We start from the raw sequence: 20006 nt of genomic DNA, 5'->3' as shown, positions 1-20006 counted from the left end.
TTCCACCGCGTGTTTCAACTTTTAAGACGCTTGAAACACGTATTATGCAGAATCGGGTGCTGACAGCCTCACCTTCGTGTCCCACTCGCATCGACTGATCCGTATAAAAAGTAGGGCCGCAGATTCGAACCACATAATTTGGTAGTGGATAAGACGAAACAAAACCAACCAAGAAAACCCACCCTCCCGTTTCTTAATAGGTCCAACCAGTTTACAACATTATAAAAACCTCCATCCGATTGATTTTCGAAAAAGGCTGCCCACGCAAGCTGTAAGTACCAAGAGCCTTCCTCAAACGCCAATAGACGTTATTTAATTTTAGAGAAAGCCACGCGTTAAAATATACAGCGACCCTAACCCCACATGTTGATGAGATCAGCGAGGAGATGAAAATTTGAAGACATGATTCGGGAAGCACCGCTCTGAATTTTTTTCTGCAGCTTTCTTTTCCGGTTTGTTTTACAAGTGCCGGTAAACTAGAGAGCAAACACCCGATGAAAAAGGGCAGGGGTCTCTGGGAAAAACAGTGCTGATTTCAATATTGTTATGCTCGATACAGGACTGGCCTTCGGGCCAAAGTAACGCCAGCGAAGCATGATGAGAATAAAACAAGCAGCAAAAATAAAAGGGAATAGCGAGACTCAGGCACGGGCATGTATACTTTCCTTACGGTAATCAGAATTATAATGGTGCCAACCACTAGGGCACCATAGAAAAATTGTTGCTGTTGTCAACTGTACAATGTGATGGAATTTAGTTTGGCATTCAAGAATGTGGGCACGGAGATCCTGAAATGATGCTTAGCGCCCAGCAGACTATACACGGATCTTGTACCCTTCCAACATTTTCCTTGTCATGTAGAACTATCTCTCTGAAAACAGAAGCAAGCTGGAATTTAACTCTTTGTTTTCACTTGAAGACGTATAACCAACTAAAAACAGCTCTCCCTCAACCTACCACAAAAATTTCAACTTTTCTCTTTGTAAGCCTTCTTTTGTTGAGTCCGCTCTGATAACGACATTCAAACTGACAGCTTGATAACCGGATTGATGCCATAGCTCCAGCATCTGCCTTACCATTCTACAACGAATTTCAAGAGTGCCAGCAATTTTAGGAGTAGAAGACTGCTGTGACAGATGAATGCACACATACCTATCCAGTGATATCTAAAGCACTTTCTGTTTCAAATCACCAGTATAAACTACACTATGCCTCACTGCCACCGTAAATGACTGACTTCACCGTTAACGAAGTGACTAGCTTCACTGATTTCCACTACCAGGGGTTGAATGATTTGGGATTGAAGTTGCAACCGGATTTATACCATTCACTTTTACAACTGTTGAATCTGAAACCTTCAGCAGCGGCTTCTCAGCAGCAGCCTGCTGCATCATATCCAGTTGCTTCTGTGCTGGCATTTCCCCCCTACAGTACCTGCGCCACAACCTGCGATATGTTGATTCTAAACTCTGGGCAAATTTGGGTCCATCACAAACAGGGGACTTCAGCATGAGTTCACGAAGAGTCATCCTCAGAGTAGAAAGGGCAGAAATATCAGAAGCCAGCTGTATTGCCAACTGGATGTATTCTTCTTCTGTTTTTGCAATTAAATGCTTTAAACCTGCACATATAGAGGAATCTAATTATTATAGCCTAATGAAGTCAATTGGGTCTTCCATTTGGTTTAACACACACACACACACACACACACAACAAAAGTGAATTTCCACAGCCGTCCATGCCTCCAGCCTCTCACACACACAGCCACAGCCTGAAGTGGGCTGCATGTGTGAGATGCTGGATGGACAAGATGGCTGGAGGATTTCAGCTCATAGTACGTACACCTCCCATTTCTTTTGTAGGTTACCTTCTCCTGAAGTGTCTGTGAAAAACCAATTTTAATTGGAAAATAAATAAATAAAAAAACTAGATGCATGAATACAAAATTCCTGCCTCAAATATGATAAGACAATAATTGCAGGTTATGGAAGCAAGCATGATAAGATCAATAGCATCAATCATTACTTGCAGGAGATACGCAAGCAGCGCATGGTTTTTCATAGAATATTTAATTTGATCATGTCCCAGCAACATCATCAAGTCATACCTGGAAATTTGAAATGTTTTCATGGGAACAAGAGTTGGTGAAAATGTTGACACTGCAACCCATGAAAATGTACCATTTTAACTGCAACTGACCTTCTCACAGGAAAACTGGATTTATAACCCTTAATATTAAAGAAGTGTCTCTCATTCGACTATAGTATTTAAAAGAAAAAATCAAACCAAGAAATCATGGAGGACGTCTCATTAACAGAAATTTAAAGCTAAACCGATCCAAATTTCAAGCACAATTAATTATTCTGCATAATGAAATCTAACATGCTCACCAATTTTAGTAAGAAGACTAACACCAACATTATGGGCATGCACTGATCCTGCCATTGTAACACATGGAACACCCATATATAGAGATTCACAAGTAGTAGTTGTTCCTGCATAAGGAAATGTGTCCAAGCTGCAAGGAGGAATAAGAGAGGAAAAATTAGCAAGCTATCTAATCAAGTTCCAATGATATCATCAGTTTGTCGCCTAAGTGTGATAATGTGGATAAAACAAGGAGAAATATGACAAAAAAAATCCTAGACAGGGTAGCTATCCAACATTCATAACAGAAACCGAGTTTCACCTGATATCCATTAGAGAGTAAGCCTGCATATGGTCATGATTGAGAAGGATCAATGGCAGAAGATCAACTCGCAGTGGCTCCAGGCCCAATTGCTCCAGTGTCGAGAGGAACTTTTGTCTCACACTGTCACAGCAGAAGGGCTTACACTTCACTACAAGCCTTGAATTTGGAACTGCACATAATATTTTTGCCCAAACTTGGAGCACTTTTGGAGTTATCTGCATTGATAATATGCAAACAGGTCAGTATCCATTTCAATAGAAGATAGACATAATAATGGCAGATACAGGCAAACACTAGTAGGTAAATGAACTACAGAGGTTTAAAAGAGATCAAAATATAGCATGTGGCATAAGAAGATGTACCTTTGCCAGATTATTAAAGCTTCCAAATGTAACAAAACCATTCGTAAGAGCTGGGGCTTGAGATACAATGCCTGCTTCTGTAGAAGGAGTGTAACAAAGAAAACACCCTGGCAATCTAACAAGCTCCTCAACATGCCTGAGAAAACAAAAAAATGCACACCATTAAACCAACAAGACGTCCCATTAACTTATATTAGAATCTACAAAAAAACAAAAAATTTCAATATGAAAGATCAGAATGTACTTTTGTCTTGTGTTGGGAGGATCAGCAAATGAATCAGTGAAACGGTAGTCAATTGTAGGCAATCCAGTTGTATTTGGATAACCTATCCAAGTCGCCTATCAACAAATGAAGGATGTTTAATTTTATGACAACCTCAAGCTATGAACAGTGAGCACAAGGCTTGGCACTTGATAAACTTCAGGCAACTTTCATATGGAGAAAATGACTAAAAAACTACAGACAAGCAGCTTCTACTTCAGCACCAAGTGCCAAATTCCCATGCAAGGGGTATGCATCACAAAGTCAGAATTAAAACAATGCAGTTGGATTGTGGTTTATTTTTTATTTTCGAGCAAATTTTACACGTCTGTGAGTGTGTGTTCATGTGTCTATATACAAGTAGATTATACCAACTAAAATTTTCAAACATTTGTAAATACTTTTGTGATTCAACACCATAGACACATTCAGTATTACATATTTGCTAAAACTAGAAACTTGAACCATGTCTAAATAAATGTATGCACATTATTTTACCAAACAAAAAACATGTCCACATGAAAATTTTGAGTATCTAAGTACATATTAAATTCATTTCACATCTCATAATAAAATCATGCTCATTTACATGAATTACTTATCCATGAAATTTCATGTTTTTGTCACAGTAAACAAACAAGTACCATTATCAAGACGCATAGAAGAAGAGACTAATGAACCAAAAGTACAACCCAATCAAAGTTGAAGTACCTGAATTGGGGCAGGTCTGCAGGCCATCAACCCTAACTTATTGTTGGCAGTATGCCCAGTAAGCTCAACCAAGATGTCAACTTTGTCTTCTCTAACAATCGCAGCAACCTTCTTTTCATCAATCCCATATATGTCTCTCCATGTCCCACCTTTCTTTAGAACTCTTTCTTTGAATCTATTGGTTTTTGCATCTGCCTGAAATACAACCAAATATAATTTCAGTGACTTGCTTTAACAAAATTTGGACTGATATACAAAAACGATCTTAACACATTTTCAGAAACATGGATATGAAGAAACACTTGAGCCTCTTGGCATCAAATATTTGTCCAGCAAAATTATCAAAATGAAAGGAAGACATAAGCTCTTTGAGGAAGCAACCAAAAGGAACTCTTAAGCAAACTCGTGTTCATTGGCCAATAGTTATTCAATGAGAACCCAGGTAAGACACATACAAAAATTAGATCTTGGTTTTCCATTGTTTTCATTTTTTGAACTGAATGTCAAAATAAACGTATTTATACCAATTTGCGTCAGTGATGTCCATCCTTCAGTATAATGATAAACCTCCCACAGTGTACCATACATCTTGCAAGATATGGTAGACCAGAGTCACTAGAGTTAGATCTCATCGACTACACTCATGCTAAAACCATTTACACTTAAGTTAGCCATTAAGCCTCAGTTGGTCAAGCATATTCCACAAATGGAAATAAGCTTCATCTAAGCAACGCCAGGAGCTGCTTGGCACACTTACCATGCTAGTCATACCAGAAGATAGAGAAAAGCGAAAAAAACAATAGATAAATAATGTAGAAAGCATTACGCTAACAGCAGAAATCAATGCACCACATGTGCCTTGCATCATCTTTCGCTCCATTCATGCCTCAGGTCTAATTATACCTGGTCAGCAAGTTAGCATTGCTTCCCATATCACCAATTCAAACACACCCATACAGAATAGGCGATTGGCATTGGGCACCTGGATAAGGGCCAATAATTTTAGATTTCGGAACTAGGTGGGATTATGAGAACAGCATCCGGATAGATTTTACTGATCATATTCATAATTTCATACATGATCCAACCAAATATGTTGTATATACACTTCACAAGTCGATCAGTGTTGACATATTTTTGGGAAGTGATCATTATTTAACAGTTACAATTAATTAAATTTCTAACAGAACTGAGGATCTACCTCATGCTAAAGAATGTTTCCATTTTTGTGTTGGCAGTGGTTGACCTAACAATGACACGCATATCTGGATCACAGATGCATGATAGAATGACTTGCTCAGAATATTTTTGAAAGTGCATGCTAAGATGCTTTATTAATCTCCAAGGTTTCCTCGAAACTAAACAGAATACTTTTATCTTCAAACTCATCTATGAAATCCATTAGAAGAGGCATTGAAAAGAAATTAGCATGATCACAGAGAATGTATGTGTCATGCATGAAATGTTTAAAGAAGACCCATGGCACATAAATATGCAAGTGAAATGAAACAGACGACCATTACCTTAACAACTGCAGAGTACACAACCACCTTGTAATTTGTATAGTCATGGTATAAGAGAGGTGCTTCTATGAAGTATGAAACAGAATGAGTAAAGTAATCTGGAGAGACATATCCAACAATAAGGGGGCGATTTAAATCTTTTGGGTTATCCCATGAAGTATACTGGGGATATAACCTTGTAAACCGTCTACCCCATTCCCTGTAAGAAGATTAATCCATAATAAGAACCATGTTCACAACAAAATGACAGTCATTTCAATCCTAAGACCATTTAAAAAGTCAATCTGAACCACAGACGTAATACCAGAGAATTTAACACACTACAATATAACCCCGAAGGAACTTAATGCTGAAAGTGTAAAAGAGAAAACTGATGGCAAGAATGCAACAAAATCTTCATGATTTCATGTTGGCGCCTCAATTGGTGAAATTCATCAACAACTGCTGGGAACAAACCTTCAACAATTCAAAAAAGCAAAAATTGCTCGATCATGATTGCTTTCAGAGTAAGTTCAAGCTTCCTTCGAAAAAGGAAAATGTGCAACCTTATCTTGTATCTCATATGAAGATGTCACTTGTACTCTTCAGTTTGTGTGGAACGATCAAAGGTCTCCTCTGCTTTAAATAGCCATTCAAGTTTATCATTTTGTAGATAGAATTGGTAATCTATAGTTGCGATCTTCCAAAAGATGGAAAACACAAGCAAACAAAATACAATATTTTCTGAGACTCATTCTTTTCTCAGGTATGACTGATTATATCAAGTGCTTTAAATTTTCATTTACACGACAAAATGTCGAAAAGAAATTTGCTACTTTTAACAGGTGCTATACATACTAGTAGAGATAAATACAGTCACCCAAACATCCTAAAGGGCCTGATAGGTAATGGGAACAATAACAAACTGATTCATGAAACGCTGTGATATTTCCCAGCTACTGGGCCATGGGTCAGGTCCATTGGATTGACCCAGGAATAAATATAAATAAGGGTCGGGACTGTACTTGGGGAATCATTGCAATGTTGAGTAGGTTTCCCATGTGGTAAGGATTACCCTGACCTGGGATTAGGAGTTTGAGTGGGTGTTTTAGGGTTTTCTCATTGTAAAAACGTTGAACCAAGGTAGCAGTGTCAATCACTATTCACTATGTCACAGATTTCCATGAATTCATGGAACAGTTTGCTACTATTCCTGTTGCCAAACGACCACAAAACTGTCAATAGTTACAAAATTTTCTGCAAATATCTCATATCAAACTAAATCAAAATTCTACCTATGGCAAATTCAAAAATGACAGTTATGATTATAGAACATGTTTCTGACCATTTAGCATTTCAAAATTGTGCATATAAAACTAAATCAATACATCAGGCACATTCTAGTAGAGTAATCTAACAATGTCGCCTACCACCAAGGCACTGGAGATCATATTCTCCTAATAATGGAGCAATTTGAAAAACCAACTAAAATGTACTTGGACAAATCCCATGAACAAGAAAACAAAGGGCACCTATTAGAAGCTTGCTACAAAATTGATATAAAAAAGGTGCGAAAGCAATATAAGTTATTTAAGCAATGTTGAACCCGGCAATTAAAAACCATTAATTTGAGATTGATGATTTAATCAAAGTTTCAGACATGCAAGTCTCCAGGTTGCCTACTCGAGCACAAAACAATCAAGAGATAGCGCCTTAAGAAACTAGGTTATGCAGAAACCATAAAAGGCCAAGAATCTATTTATAACTTGCCAATCTATTTCTAAGCTTGCAATGGAGGTCAAGCCTGAGAGACATTTAAACTCAAAGAATTGTGCTGACAAATAAAGCCTAAGAGTGAGTTTCCAAACACCAAAAACACCTAAGAGAATCAATGTCCAGTAGTTTGCGATACAAACCAAAATCTAATTTCAGAAAAAGAAATTTTAGACAACAAGGAAATTTAGAAGAGAAGGGATTTCTTTTGGCAAAATACTTTACAATGAGTATTTTCTTGAAGGACAATAACCTTGTTCTCTTTGTAATAAAATGAATTCACGCACTGATGAAATACTACTTCCTATACCACTTCAACAATTACAAGAGCATAAGTTTTGTAAAAGAGTGCCATTAAAGATTTGGATACTACTAAGTGTGAATGTGTGTGTGGCATTAGGTGCACTGAAAACCTACAAATGATTTAGGAGTTATGACAAACATGAAACAACATTGTTAAAAAACAAATGCGCAGTCATATGAGAATCAGAAAAGCAAGGAGTCCTGGAAAACCAAGATGTGAACACATGGCTAGATAAACTAGACAGCACTAGATACCACAACGCAGATAAATTACAACAGCCCACAAACCGAGAAGAAAAGAATGACATATCTAGGAACCATAGTTACCTGTGTGCCTCAAATAGCTTGTCATCATGACCTTCGTTTATGTAATTCATTGCAAGCAAACGATTCTGCCAAAAAGAATCAAGTCAACTACAGAACATTAAAAAAAAAACAAGAGTAAGAAAACCAGAAGATAATCTATTTGAATTTCGAACAAACACTAACACTGTAATCCAATATTCTCATCATTATTATTTCATTGAACATTATGAGCTTTAACAACAAATCAATTTCTCAGATGGACCAAAACAAAGACTATGAAATCAAATATATCAATGTTGGTGGTTATCTCAGCAACATTTTGCTTCCCAAACCATAGGAACTAACTTTGAAAAAGTACACTTCACTATCAAAAATTGAAAACAAATACATAGACAACACCGCAAATGATGAAACCAAGTGCCTTAAGTGTTTTTTTTTTTCCTCTGGAACCACATAGAAGACCTAATGCCTCAACCATGAAAAGGAAAAGACCTAGTACCTGACCAGCATTACGTGAGTCAGGATCTATCCGAAGGCATTGCTCATACGCTTCAACAGCAAGTACAATATTGCCTGCATCTCTATAGAGCACACCTGCAGATCCATTTAAATTAATTAACAACCCTAAAGAAGAATCAAAAATATGTTGCATGTGCATTAAAGAAGCAACAGAACAGAAACTATTATACACACATGCTACATGCCACACACACACAAATGCAACACAGAGTGCAAGTACCAAAACATGCATTTCAACATGAAGTATGAGAACACAATAACGAAGATAAATGACAACTTCAGAGACTCTTTATTGTTTTGTCAAGAAAAAGAAAGCAACAACTTCCTTGCCGCAGAAGCTAGAATAGACGAATAAAACTAAAGAAGGTCCACAGCTGAACCCTTTCCAAAGGACTGAAGATAAAGGTATACAAGTTAGCTATATCACAAAAACCCCAGTAAAATAAAAATTATAGCAAATACCCAAAGCAACAATATTGAAGCTTATTCTTTCTTTTCTCAATCTTAAAATAAGCTTCCAAATTCTCAAAACCACATTAACAACTGTTATTTAATATAACTTTTTAATACATTCATAGTCTGAGTTCACTGCAACAGATTAAAAATAACGATGATGTTTGAGTATGTTCCTATGAAATAGGGACAAAAATAAAATAATTTAAGCATTAAAATTTTCTGCACCGAGATCAAAATTTAATTGCAAGCACCCTTTTCCTGACATGTATGCGTAATAAGGATCTTTTTCAGCAGTCAATAAATAGCACCAGCCGCATCTACACATGTTTATTTCTAATGCTGTAAATTTGCAATGAAAAAAAAAATAGTAGAATATAGGCCAGCGGTGAACTTTTTTAGAGAAAATCAAGGTTATAAAAATAAATATTTAACAAAGAATAACCTAAAAAACACAAATTATGGATATATACAAACATTCAGGAACGCACCTAGATTGTTATAAGCTTCAGCATAAGTAGGATTTGCAACAATAGCTTTCTCAAGCATACTGGCAGCAGCATCCATCTTGCCCTGTACATAAAAATGTAGATGCATATCCTTCTTTTCAAGTGAAAAGATCTAACCTTCACTCACTAGTAAAGCACTAATATTAACATAAATTTATCTAAAAAATTTAAATAAAAGACCTGAACAGTGTAGACAACTCCGAGGTTATTTAGAGATTGTGAAAAGTTTGGTTTAATCCTTAAAGCCATCTGCAAGAAAATAACATACGGTGTAACTAGGATTGAATGAGTAAGAACATAAGAAATACAAGAAGAAAATAAGAGCAAAATCTACTACTTAATCTCTCCTAACATTTTCACACTGCAAAGTGTAAAAGACCAAGGACCACAGGATTTGCCTGATAGCACTCCACTGCTTTGTCAAGATTATCTCGGTCCTTGTAAATCACTCCCAAGTTGTTGCATGCCTCCGCACAATGAGGATTGAAATGTAGAGCAAGCTCATAAAATACAATTGCCTTATCAAGGACAGTGACATGTTAGCAACCACATAGCAAGGATTTGAAGTAAATAATTTTATAAAATTCATTCAGAAACCCAAAATATTTAAGTTGCTAACAAATATGCTAACTTGCTAAGCAGCAGCCCTAAACAAGAAACAAGGCACTTTTGCAGGCTTGAGGGTTACTTCTTGTTCCACTTTTCAAACCCTGATTCATATTTCAGATAGATACTTCAGATCAACTTAATTGTAAATTGCAGTAATGATGTCCTAGCACCATTAGTGTAGCTGTAACAAGGAATAACAAATTAAATGATTTCCCAAAAGATAAGATTTTAGTCATCCCAACTAGACCAGTTCATTTTCATGATGACACCCTCAAGGCCAGATACTAAGGAATGCAAAACATCAAAAAAAGGCTAACTTTCTAAGAACTTACACTTCATAACATAAAAAATTCTGTAAACAACAAGCATTTGTCTGAGGGTGCAACCTATTTTTACCCAATGTGTAAGCAGAACAAATGATGCAATCACATCATGAAAAATGATTACCTTCTCAAACTTTAACATTTCTCCATAAGCAACACCAAGATTGTACATAGCATCAGCATAGTGCCAGTTGTAAAACAATGCTTTCTTGTAACAAGCAACTCCCTGGTTGATATCACCTTCCAATTTCAACTGTCACATAAGTATGTCTGATATCAGCTAAAATTTTCAGCAATTTTTTTTCCTTTGACGTAAAAGTAATTCTGAAAAAGCAACAAATAGATGCACTGTTTAGATATAACATATGTACCAGTCAAAGACACATAGTTATTAAAACACCCGGGTTCTCCATTGCACAAGAAATCAGTAGCCACAATATGCAGCTCCAATAATACCACTAATGAAAGGCAAAAATAATCAAAAAACCATTGCCAAGCAACATAAAAGTCTGAAAGAAAAGTAAAGGGAACCTTTGTTCCTAAATCTGTCAAGGCTATCGCCATGTTGTTCTTCGCGATCTCAAAATTTGGAGACATAGATAAACACCTGAAGGGAAAAAAAGAATCCAACATCATACAACCTAAAGAATCAATTAAGATACAGAGATATATGGCATGAAAAGTCATTATTGTCAACACTAAACAAGCACCTTTCATAACAGGCAATGGCTGTTTCAAGGTCACCACGGTTTTTATATATTACTCCCATGTTGCAATATGCCTCTGCATACATTGGCCTATGTTGTGCAGCCTTCTCATAACAACTGAGTGCCAGATCATATTGCATCATCTCAGAGTAGACCACACCAAGATTGTAGTAAGCAGGCTGCAGAAAAAATAAACAATAAAAAATAACAAAAGAGTAACAAAGAGAATCCCAAGAAAAAACAAGAGAAACAAGTCAAAGAGACAAAGACTGAAACTTTACAGCATAATCGCCATCTATTTTCAAAGCCTCACAATACTTTTGAATGCCCTCTTGAGTGTTTCCGGCAAGTTTCAAGCTAGTACCGAGATCAGTCAAGACAATGGCCAGGCATTCCGAAGCAAGTTTGTACGAAGGATTCGCTTTTAGAGCTTTCTGGTATGACTGCATACAACCAAAAAAAAAAACATTAGAATTTTTGTTTTGGACGTCAAGAAATATGCCAACTGGAAGACAAACAATTGAGAAACCTAACAATTTACATGTTTTTAGTCAGAGCTTCTTATTCATGAATTATGTAAGTCAGGCCACAAGTTGAATGAATAGCTTTTACCATAACACCTTATTATCAACAGTGAAATGCTTTGCTAAGCTGACCACTCAACAACTTTAATATTGACAAACGAGCCAAGAGGAAATAAATAGACAACCTGTAGAAAGACTCAAGAGTAAAGGAGGTGGTGGAATAATTTATGGTAAAATACCAAGAGAGGAGGAAGAGATCTGCAGATCGTCCATAGGAAGCATAGGTAAAAAACTGAAGGTGGGATAATGGACCTCATCCCTAAATGGCCAGCTCACTTACTTGGACTTAATATGCTATTCCAATAGAATATATATTCTACCTTTGATGACCAAGCAACAGGTATGTATCCATAAGTCACATAAGTTAGACTACCTTCATAAGAAATCACTGGTTCAAATATACAAAGTAGACTTCTTTCATAAGAAATCACTAATATCCACACTAAATTTTCCTTATTTGAATAGGACTGACTTCTTTCAAGTGTGTTTTACAATTAGTATCAGCACATATCAGTTTACAATGTCATGTAAGAGATTTCTAGTTTTTGCTGTGATAAAATCAAATCTTGAGTTATGGAAAGTTAGGAATATCATCGAGCATAGTTTACCTAAGAGACGATGATTGAAAATACACCAAATCAAGCATATGAGAATCAAACTTTCTCATGCATTACTCATTACTTGAAAATAAATGACAGCAAGTCAGCAACATATGTAAAAGAATCTGTCCTAGCTTGATTCACCAGCATCATCATCTGAAAATCAATCATAAATATAGATCATAAAATGTGACCAAAGTTGACATCGGGAAGTTCTTTCTGAAGTTTTAGTAGCTCATGTACATTACTTGTTCAAGCAAATTCAGGTATAAGAAACAAGTACCTCGGCAGCCTCCAGCAAGTGCCCTTCGTCCTTGTACAATATCCCACAATGGGTCAAAGCACATGCATTCTGTGGGTCAAGCCGAATAGCCTCAGAGAAGCTCTCAAATGCCTGTCTGTTCATATGTTGCATCTGGAGACAGATACCCTTCCCTATAAATGCCTCCACATTAGTCCCATCTTTCTGAATAACACTCTCATATAAATTTAGAGCATCAACAAACTTGTTCCTTGACCGAAGAATGTTTGCATAGGAAAGTGCATCCTTCCCCTCAAATATCCCCATCGCGGCTGAAACAGTTGGAGCTGGTGAAGAAGAAACAACCGTATTTTCAACTAAACCAGCAGCCTGCTGCATTCCCCCCCGCTTCAAAACCTCTGCTTCGACAACAGAATCTGTCTCATCATCCCCTTTCCCAGCATCCACCTCTGTCCATGCCATAGCCAATCCTTCTTCCCTGCTCTCCAAACCCAAAAATTGTTCTGGCGCTAGGATGAATCCTGCAAAGAAACAATACTCTTCACCAACTCCGCTTGTACAAACATGTAGATATGGTCATCATGCATTTGGATCCCACAGTATTGATGGAAGGTAGAACAGCTAAACTGTCTAAAGAATATGTGCCAGGAAGATAAAAGTCCGAGTAAACCTTGCGGAACAGTAAATCCCAATAGGTGTAATGATTGTGGAAAACCGATAACTTGCTCAACACTACATATAGATCTATGAAAGTAAACAAGCTTAAAGAAAGCAGTGTCTAATCCAGCGCTTGGGTACCCAGTCCCCCGACATCGCTGTTCTTCTGATAGCTCTTGTTCAGGATCCTATCTTCTCTTTCACTTAAAAATTCTTCAGCTGTGTAAGAGCCAGATTGATGACTAACAGTAGCTAGTCCAGTCGAATCTGCTAACTAAATGATGCTCCGATCAGGTTTATGAGCTGGTTGCAAGGGATGGTCGAGGCCGAGCATGATTAACCAAACACAAAATCCAGTGAGACAGAAGCAGCAAACAAACTTGAAACTCTGTTATAACCGTGAAATAAAAAGTTCAACGAAGGATTTGACAATCGATTGGCTTGATACTGAACTAGCCGTGGCAATTTGATATACTGAACGAGCTCACCACGCCGATCGCTGCAGCCCAGAGGTGTGAGATTCTTTGGCGGAAAATTGAGACACCATCTTTCGTTGAAAGAGCCAGAAGCAACGCCAACAATAACTTGCCGATATACTCAAAATCAAAACAGGAACCTAGCAACTCTAAACCCTTCCTCTGACTGCGCTTTAATATGACGCAAAGCCGACAGAGTTTCGTGCAAAATTTCCCTTTAAAGTTTAAACAACCTATATGCCTCTCTACAAGCAAACCAAGTGCTTAGTGTGATACCTCAACTAGACAAGAACTGGGTGAGAACCAGTTTGTTGAGCCATTTTCTCGAATGTTGACGCGCTCTACGCACATTGTCTTCTCAACATCCCCATAAAGAATGATGCCGACGATTGCTTTTATCACCGGCAATAATAAGTAAGAAAACGCAAGAAGAAGGTGACACAAAGGGTTCCTCTCGCTCGATAAACATCAGATACCGTCGAGGAGCGCCACCTGCTACCGCATGTCACCAACCCCCAATGATGCCCGGTCCCCTAACCTTACAATAGAAATGGACGTAGGAAAAGGAGCTTGAAAGCGTCGGTGATCAAGACAGACAAAGACAGAATCTCCGCTAGTCTCCCGCAGGCCGGCATTAGACCACAGGCTACCGTCCACCCCGCTGCGACTGAATAACGAAAGAAACAAGACACCAAAGTTAAAACGCCACAGGATAGCGCCTGCTGTCCGGAGTCCACTAAGAAACTGCCCCACCGACGCTTCAGAACTCCTTAGAATCGCCGGACAGCAAAAAGAAAGAACGGCGCCCGTCGTACTAGAAACGGGATCTTTCCCTTCACAGGCTTCTTCTTGAACCTTCACCGCAGTCGTCTTGTCATCGAAACAATGAAACCGAGACCTGCGCAGCCTGCAAGATCGGCAACCAATGCAACCGCGAAAAATCAGTCTCGCCGGCCGCTTCTCTCTCACTGCCGGAGGTCTTCGGCCGGCGGTCGGAAGTCGCCGGACGCGGTTGGTGATCCGTCACAGTTAGCGCGGGGAAGACAGAACCCTCTGGAGACCCAAAGGTCTAGGGTTTGAAGAAGTGGGCGTTTTCTTCTTTTTCTTCCTTTTTTTTTTTTTTCTTCTTGGGATAAACAGAGAGCAGCATGGGTTTAATTTTTCGGGCAAAATTGGAATTCAGGATGAAATGGGAAGCCTTGCTTTGAAATCCAAAATATTCGCTTTTCCTGCTGCGTACGTCCTTTTCTACATACAACCAAATACGGATGAGTTGAATTTAATCTTTAAGATAACTCGACTCATATATTGCTCTGCTCAAGTTCGGATATTCAAATTTCATACTCCATCCATTATGAGAGACATTTTCGGCTATTCTTTAAAATATTAATATTTATGTTGTTTTATAAAAAAAATAGTAACCTTTTCCTCTCAAATTTTTGCCATTCGAAGGGACAGCTTTTTTTAAAAAAAAAAAAAAAAACATCCGAATGATATTTTTGCTATAGGAAGGTCGCATTATGAGAAGATCAGGCAACCTAAGTATATGGTTTGATCTTTGAGTAAATTTTGTTGACTTGATCTTTCTCTTCTTACAAGTCCTGTACATGTTTGGACTTCGATCACCGAAACACTGATGTTGGAGTTAACACATGGCCTTTCATTTGTTGGTTGTTTTCGTAACTTGAATATATAAAATTAATGAGAATCACTGTGACGATTGAACTTTGTTTTCCAGAGGGTGTTTAGTAAGAAGAACATTGTGTTCTTAACATACATGTTCTTATAACACTGCACCAAGAACATCATGTTTGCCATAATTATATCTTAACCTGATATTACAAGCAGTCATCATAAGCAAAATTTTAAATTTTGGGTTGTGTAGATGTCTGCGGTAAAAGGCCCCTAATGCAATTCAGGCTAGTATATTGATCTCATGCATTGACACGAGGGACTTGACGCTCCCATGCATTGACACGAGGGAGTTGACGCCCCTGCTGCTCGAACCAATCATCGGCCGCCTACTGGCCATAATGCATATCAGCTAGTATATTGATCTCATGCATTGACATAAGGGAGTTGACGCCTCTGCTGCTCGAACCAGTCATCGGCCACCTACTGTCCATAATGCATATCAGCTAGTATACTGATCTCACTCATTGACACAAAGGGAGTTGACGCCCCTACTGCTCGAACCAGTCACAGCCGCCTACCAGCCACCGGCATGAGCTGGTGTATCGAACAAGGGCAGAGGGAGGGGGGGGGGGGGCGCCTAGCCATGGCCCCACCCCGGCTAATGAAAAAAAAATTACATTGAAAAAAATAAAATTTTTTAATTGCGTCATGTATTTTTTGGATTTGAATTCAGTTGGCCCTACCCAGATTCAAAAGTTGAACTGTCGGCCCGCTCTTGAAGAAAATCCTGACTCCCCCTGGTATCGGTCCCTTGAGTAGCAAAGTGGCAACTCTTTCTCTTTATTTCTCTCGCCATGGCTGGCGGCTGTAGTCTTTAATTTTTATTCTGTCAAACTGTCATCTATACCTGAAAAAGAGGTTATGTTGCATGCGTTTGATCTGCACGGTTAATGTATTGTCACGTTCTAAATTAACACTTATGCACTTTGTTTTTCAAGGGCTTATGTAATATGAGACTATGATATCTTTTCAGCTTCTCCTGTTTGATTTTTTACTCTTGAAACTATGCTATTTGGGTGAGTGGGAGGTTATCCCGCCGCTCAAATGAGAGCCAAAGCTCCTCCGCTTTTCCCTTGTCCCCAGGGTCTAAAACTACACGTATCAGGCAGTGAGAATAACCGCATATGCTTCAACTTGCATATAGAATACACCTCTCTTTTTTAGGTACATGAGCATGGTTCCAGTAGGTCAAACTGGGGACACACCTCACACGCGCCCCCCACCCACCAGTTTAAGCTATGCTCCATGGGGCCTATGTTATTGGATTTGCTGTTTAAATGATAAAGATCACATATCCAACTTGTCAAGAACTTGTTCTTAATTCAAATACACAACCCAGAGTATGGATATGGACCAATGATCAGCAATATCACTATCAGATCGATTTTCAGTAGAACAGATCAGGAAGGAAGACACAAACTGCCATAAATTTTATTATTATTTTTTTCTGTAGTGAACATCATTCAACTTTGCATAACAGTATACCAAACATGAAAAACCCCTGCCATTGAGCAACAGACAAAACACAAACCGACTCTTACAATGAACATCCACAAACTTGTAGAATTGAAACTCACATTCACCATACTGTAACATGGACAGAGATCAAACTTAGTGCCTCCTAAGCATTGCAGCAGACAACATGACAAGGAAGATGAACAGGACTACAGTGATGAATGCAGCGACAGTGGCACCGCTAGTTTGCTGACAGAAGTTGTCAAACTGCTGACAGATTGGCAGCCAATTGGTGCTTGAGTTTCCATTGTGAGCCAAGTATACGATTGAGGCGGATGCAGATGCAGCAGCTGTTGTCAGAGCAAGCATGATCTGCAATCAGGTCAATACAAAATCAATTAGTCCATGAACTTTCAGTTCAGGCATCAATAACATGTTGAATTTGTTCTTGAATTTATCTCTAAACCCACTTGGTTCAGGTGTGCTGACCCAAACAGGTTGCGTTTTGGAGCCTTTGAGCCATTACTAACCCTTTGCTGCATCCACCTAAATTGGCTCAGGTAAGTCCTGAGCTAAGGTTGCATATGAGATTTGATTCAGATCAAGATTTATGAAATGTCTGCTTTTGGAACTGATCCTAATATGATTTTTCATGAACATAACCGATCCAAATATCTTGAGAATCTATCAGTTTGGATGCTAAAGCATGTTAAAAGTCATCATAAATAATAAAAGCTCATAGTTCTGGATATCGGCAGATGATCAATCAGATGCCAGTTACATCCCGAGTCCAATTAAGGCAGAAGAACGTGTTTGTTCAATCTCTTACCACATCAAATATGAGAAGGGTGAGCCTTGGGCACGCCGCGCGAGGTCGAACTATGCTCAAAATTGAGAAGAGCAGGGAGATCACAATGTATCCAGCCACAATTCCAGTTGCAATCACAAAAAACCTGAGACACACAGGCCAGCACAAGATCAAACATTTACTGTCAATTTTGAAATGAATAATTATAACCAAGTATGGTCTGATATCATATGATTCTTATGTGTGATGTTTCTTATTGATCATTTCAAGCAACTATATAATATGAATATTGAGTTCTTAGACCAAACAAGTTTACAGCAACATGGTTCGTGAATGAGATCTTGTCTAACATTAAATTAAGTGAGCTTAGCTCGACTCAACAAGCCACTTTAACTAGGCTCAGTTTGGAGGTCACATGAAAAGGAAAGGAGCTTACGAGAAAGCTGGAAGATCATCATAATTAGCTTCAAACTGGATGAACTGAGTGAAGAAAGGAAGGGTCTGTTGAGTGGTTCCCATGGCGATGGCCGCAGCCAGAGCCGTGGCGAGTGCGGCCAAGCGAACGAGGAAGTCGACCACGGCGATCCCTCTGCTAATTCCTCCCCCGATGAAACGCCGCGGACCAACCGCCGCTGCCAGTGAGCCTTTCTCCGCCATGCTGCCCTCGGCGGCCTCGACAGAGCTAGAGGGACCTTCACCATGCTTCATCTTGACGCTGTGAGTGGGTTTTGACTACCAAAATTATGCACCCAGAAGAGCAGAGGCTGATCAGCTCAGTTGCAGACTTCAATGGCTACAGTCTCGTGCTCCTTGCATTAAATAGAGCACAGGGTCTGCACAAAGATACTAAAATAATGAGTTGTTAATTCCATGATGGAATGTTAGGTTAAATGCAAAGCTAAGGAGAAGGCAAAATGAGGAGTTGTTGTCAACTTCTCCACCTTTCTGTGGTGCCAGCCATTATCCAGATCCTTTGAAGACTTGGATCCATAAACCTGATTGTAGCTCCGACAATGGCACGTGACAACTCCACTTTTAGCTAGTTTAGACTGAACTTTTTTCTTGGATCTTTCTGTCCATATTCGAATCCAAACTGCCAAGTTGCTTGTGCCAACTTCACTTAGAGTTGGATTTGTTGTTGCTTAGATCTGAACCGAAAGAAACCCAATTGGATCCTTACTTAACCCAATGATTGGACACACTGTGTGGCCCAGGTTTTCATTAATAAAATGGGATTGCGCTGACCTGCAAGACTAGCATGTCATGGAGGGTTTGGGCTCAGGTCAGATATCTGACATAATCTGAACCTTTTTAGTCTGATTAGGTGAAGATACCATTATGTTATTACTAGTTGGATCCATCTCAGTATTCTTCTTTGGTTAGTGAGTGCACTAGATCCTGGTTTGGAAATGGAAATTTAAGTTGATCCAGTTTTATGAGAATAAGTATATGGTTTAAGTATAACTTAACGGGATGAGTCTTCTAACAAGTCAACAGGCATACTTTGACCACATGCAGCAAAGAGCCGGCTTCGAAATGCCAAATGTTGTGGGGCTGAGGCAGGTGTGGGCAATTGTGCGTAAGACCGGACAAAAATGTGTATTTTCGTATTGATATCTCATGATTTTTTCTCTTATTGATATATTGATGCCCCTTAAAAATTTAAATTTTTTTTGCTGGTTACCTTGAATGGTGTTGTTTATACTTTTTTTTTTTTTTTTGAAACGTTAAATCATGGCACTTTCATATACTTTGAATTTGAAGTGCTATAAAAACTTATATACATGTCAGATCGCGTTACTGTTTATCTTGGATCGACCTAGGTCACATCTTGGTGAACAAATTTTGGATAGGACACTGGACAATATAAAAACATTGTGATTGTAGGAACCTTTTTTTGCATAAGATTGCCAAACATGATTGTCTGAAACCAATAGTTACGATTGTGAGACTCATATTTCCTTTTCTATTGCTAGCTAGTGTTTTTTATTTCTAAATATATGTGGGGAAAAAAAGAAATACGGAAATTGCACTGCTATAATCTAATCCTGTTCAGGAAATTGGAGGAGATCTGGGCTTTCTTTGTTAGCATAGTTAAGAAAAAACATGGAGTTAAACATCGAAGGGGATGTAGCTCAAATGGTAGAGCGCTCGCTTTGCATGCGAGAGGCACGGGGTTCGATCCCCCGCATCTCCATACATTTTTTTTTTCTTGTTGGTTTTTGGAATTTGAATAGCTTACGTGGCTTTGATTCCGGACCCAACCCAATCCCAAAATCAATTTTTCAGTCGAACCATATTCAAGTTCCATCGATTCCAGTTTTTCCAACTCATCCTATCCGCTTTAAATGAAAAAGGTTGGTTCAGATCTGCCCTTTTAGGTCGACCGAAACTGCTCTCCTATTCTCTCTCTTTTTTTCTGCAAAAGTAATCTTTTAG

General features: G+C 38.6%; 2 protein-coding genes and 1 non-coding gene across 3 annotated transcripts; 1 reads left to right on the top strand and 2 right to left on the bottom strand.

Annotated features, from left to right (window-relative positions):
- Positions 1-650: 650 nt before the first annotated feature.
- Positions 651-14738, bottom strand: LOC116246088 (probable UDP-N-acetylglucosamine--peptide N-acetylglucosaminyltransferase SPINDLY). The gene is made up of 18 exons (XM_031617785.2): positions 13886-14738; positions 12498-12997; positions 11313-11474; positions 11035-11210; positions 10856-10931; positions 10449-10577; positions 9791-9910; positions 9573-9641; positions 9375-9456; positions 8411-8505; positions 7933-7997; positions 5551-5749; positions 4028-4222; positions 3299-3393; positions 3055-3190; positions 2690-2907; positions 2391-2518; positions 651-1621 (listed from the first exon to the last, which is right to left on the bottom strand). The coding sequence occupies exons 2-18, from the start codon at positions 12936-12938 to the stop codon at positions 1263-1265; spliced, it is 2745 nt and encodes a 914-aa protein (XP_031473645.1). The 5' UTR covers positions 12939-12997; positions 13886-14738; the 3' UTR covers positions 651-1262.
- Positions 14739-16717: 1979 nt separating this feature from the next.
- On the bottom strand, positions 16718-18338 carry LOC116245705 (casparian strip membrane protein 2-like). Its single transcript, XM_031617216.1, has 3 exons — positions 18004-18338; positions 17589-17712; positions 16718-17131 (listed from the first exon to the last, which is right to left on the bottom strand). The coding sequence occupies exons 1-3, from the start codon at positions 18273-18275 to the stop codon at positions 16916-16918; spliced, it is 612 nt and encodes a 203-aa protein (XP_031473076.1). The 5' UTR covers positions 18276-18338; the 3' UTR covers positions 16718-16915.
- A 1353-nt stretch (positions 18339-19691) lies between these two features.
- TRNAA-UGC (transfer RNA alanine (anticodon UGC)) lies at positions 19692-19764 on the top strand. Its single transcript has one exon. It is a non-coding gene; the product is annotated as a tRNA-Ala (tRNA).
- The last annotated feature ends 242 nt before the right edge of the window (positions 19765-20006 follow it).

This window comes from Nymphaea colorata, chromosome 1, assembly GCF_008831285.2.
Source record: "Nymphaea colorata isolate Beijing-Zhang1983 chromosome 1, ASM883128v2, whole genome shotgun sequence".
In the NCBI taxonomy this organism is placed as follows: domain Eukaryota; kingdom Viridiplantae; phylum Streptophyta; class Magnoliopsida; order Nymphaeales; family Nymphaeaceae; genus Nymphaea; species Nymphaea colorata.
Note: the sequence above shows the minus strand (reverse complement) of the source record. Positions and strands in the feature narration are given on the sequence as shown.

Bases quoted from the DNA above. Each gene is read 5' to 3' on its own strand.
- LOC116245705 (XM_031617216.1), bottom strand. From the start codon at position 18,275: ATGAAGCATGGTGAAGGTCCCTCTAGCTCTGTCGAGGCCGCCGAGGGC. The intron at 17,713-18,003 runs GTAAGCTCCTTT...TGTGTGTCTCAG, and splicing joins GATGATCTTCCAGCTTTCTC to GTTTTTTGTGATTGCAACTG. The intron at 17,132-17,588 runs GTAAGAGATTGA...ACCTGATTGCAG, and splicing joins CCCTTCTCATATTTGATGTG to ATCATGCTTGCTCTGACAAC.
- LOC116246088 (XM_031617785.2), bottom strand. From the start codon at position 12,938: ATGGCATGGACAGAGGTGGATGCTGGGAAAGGGGATGATGAGACAGAT. The intron at 10,932-11,034 runs GTGCTTGTTTAG...TTTTCCCTTCAG, and splicing joins GCCATTGCCTGTTATGAAAG to GTGTTTATCTATGTCTCCAA. The intron at 3,191-3,298 runs GTACATTCTGAT...TTGTTTTCTCAG, and splicing joins CCTCCCAACACAAGACAAAA to GCATGTTGAGGAGCTTGTTA.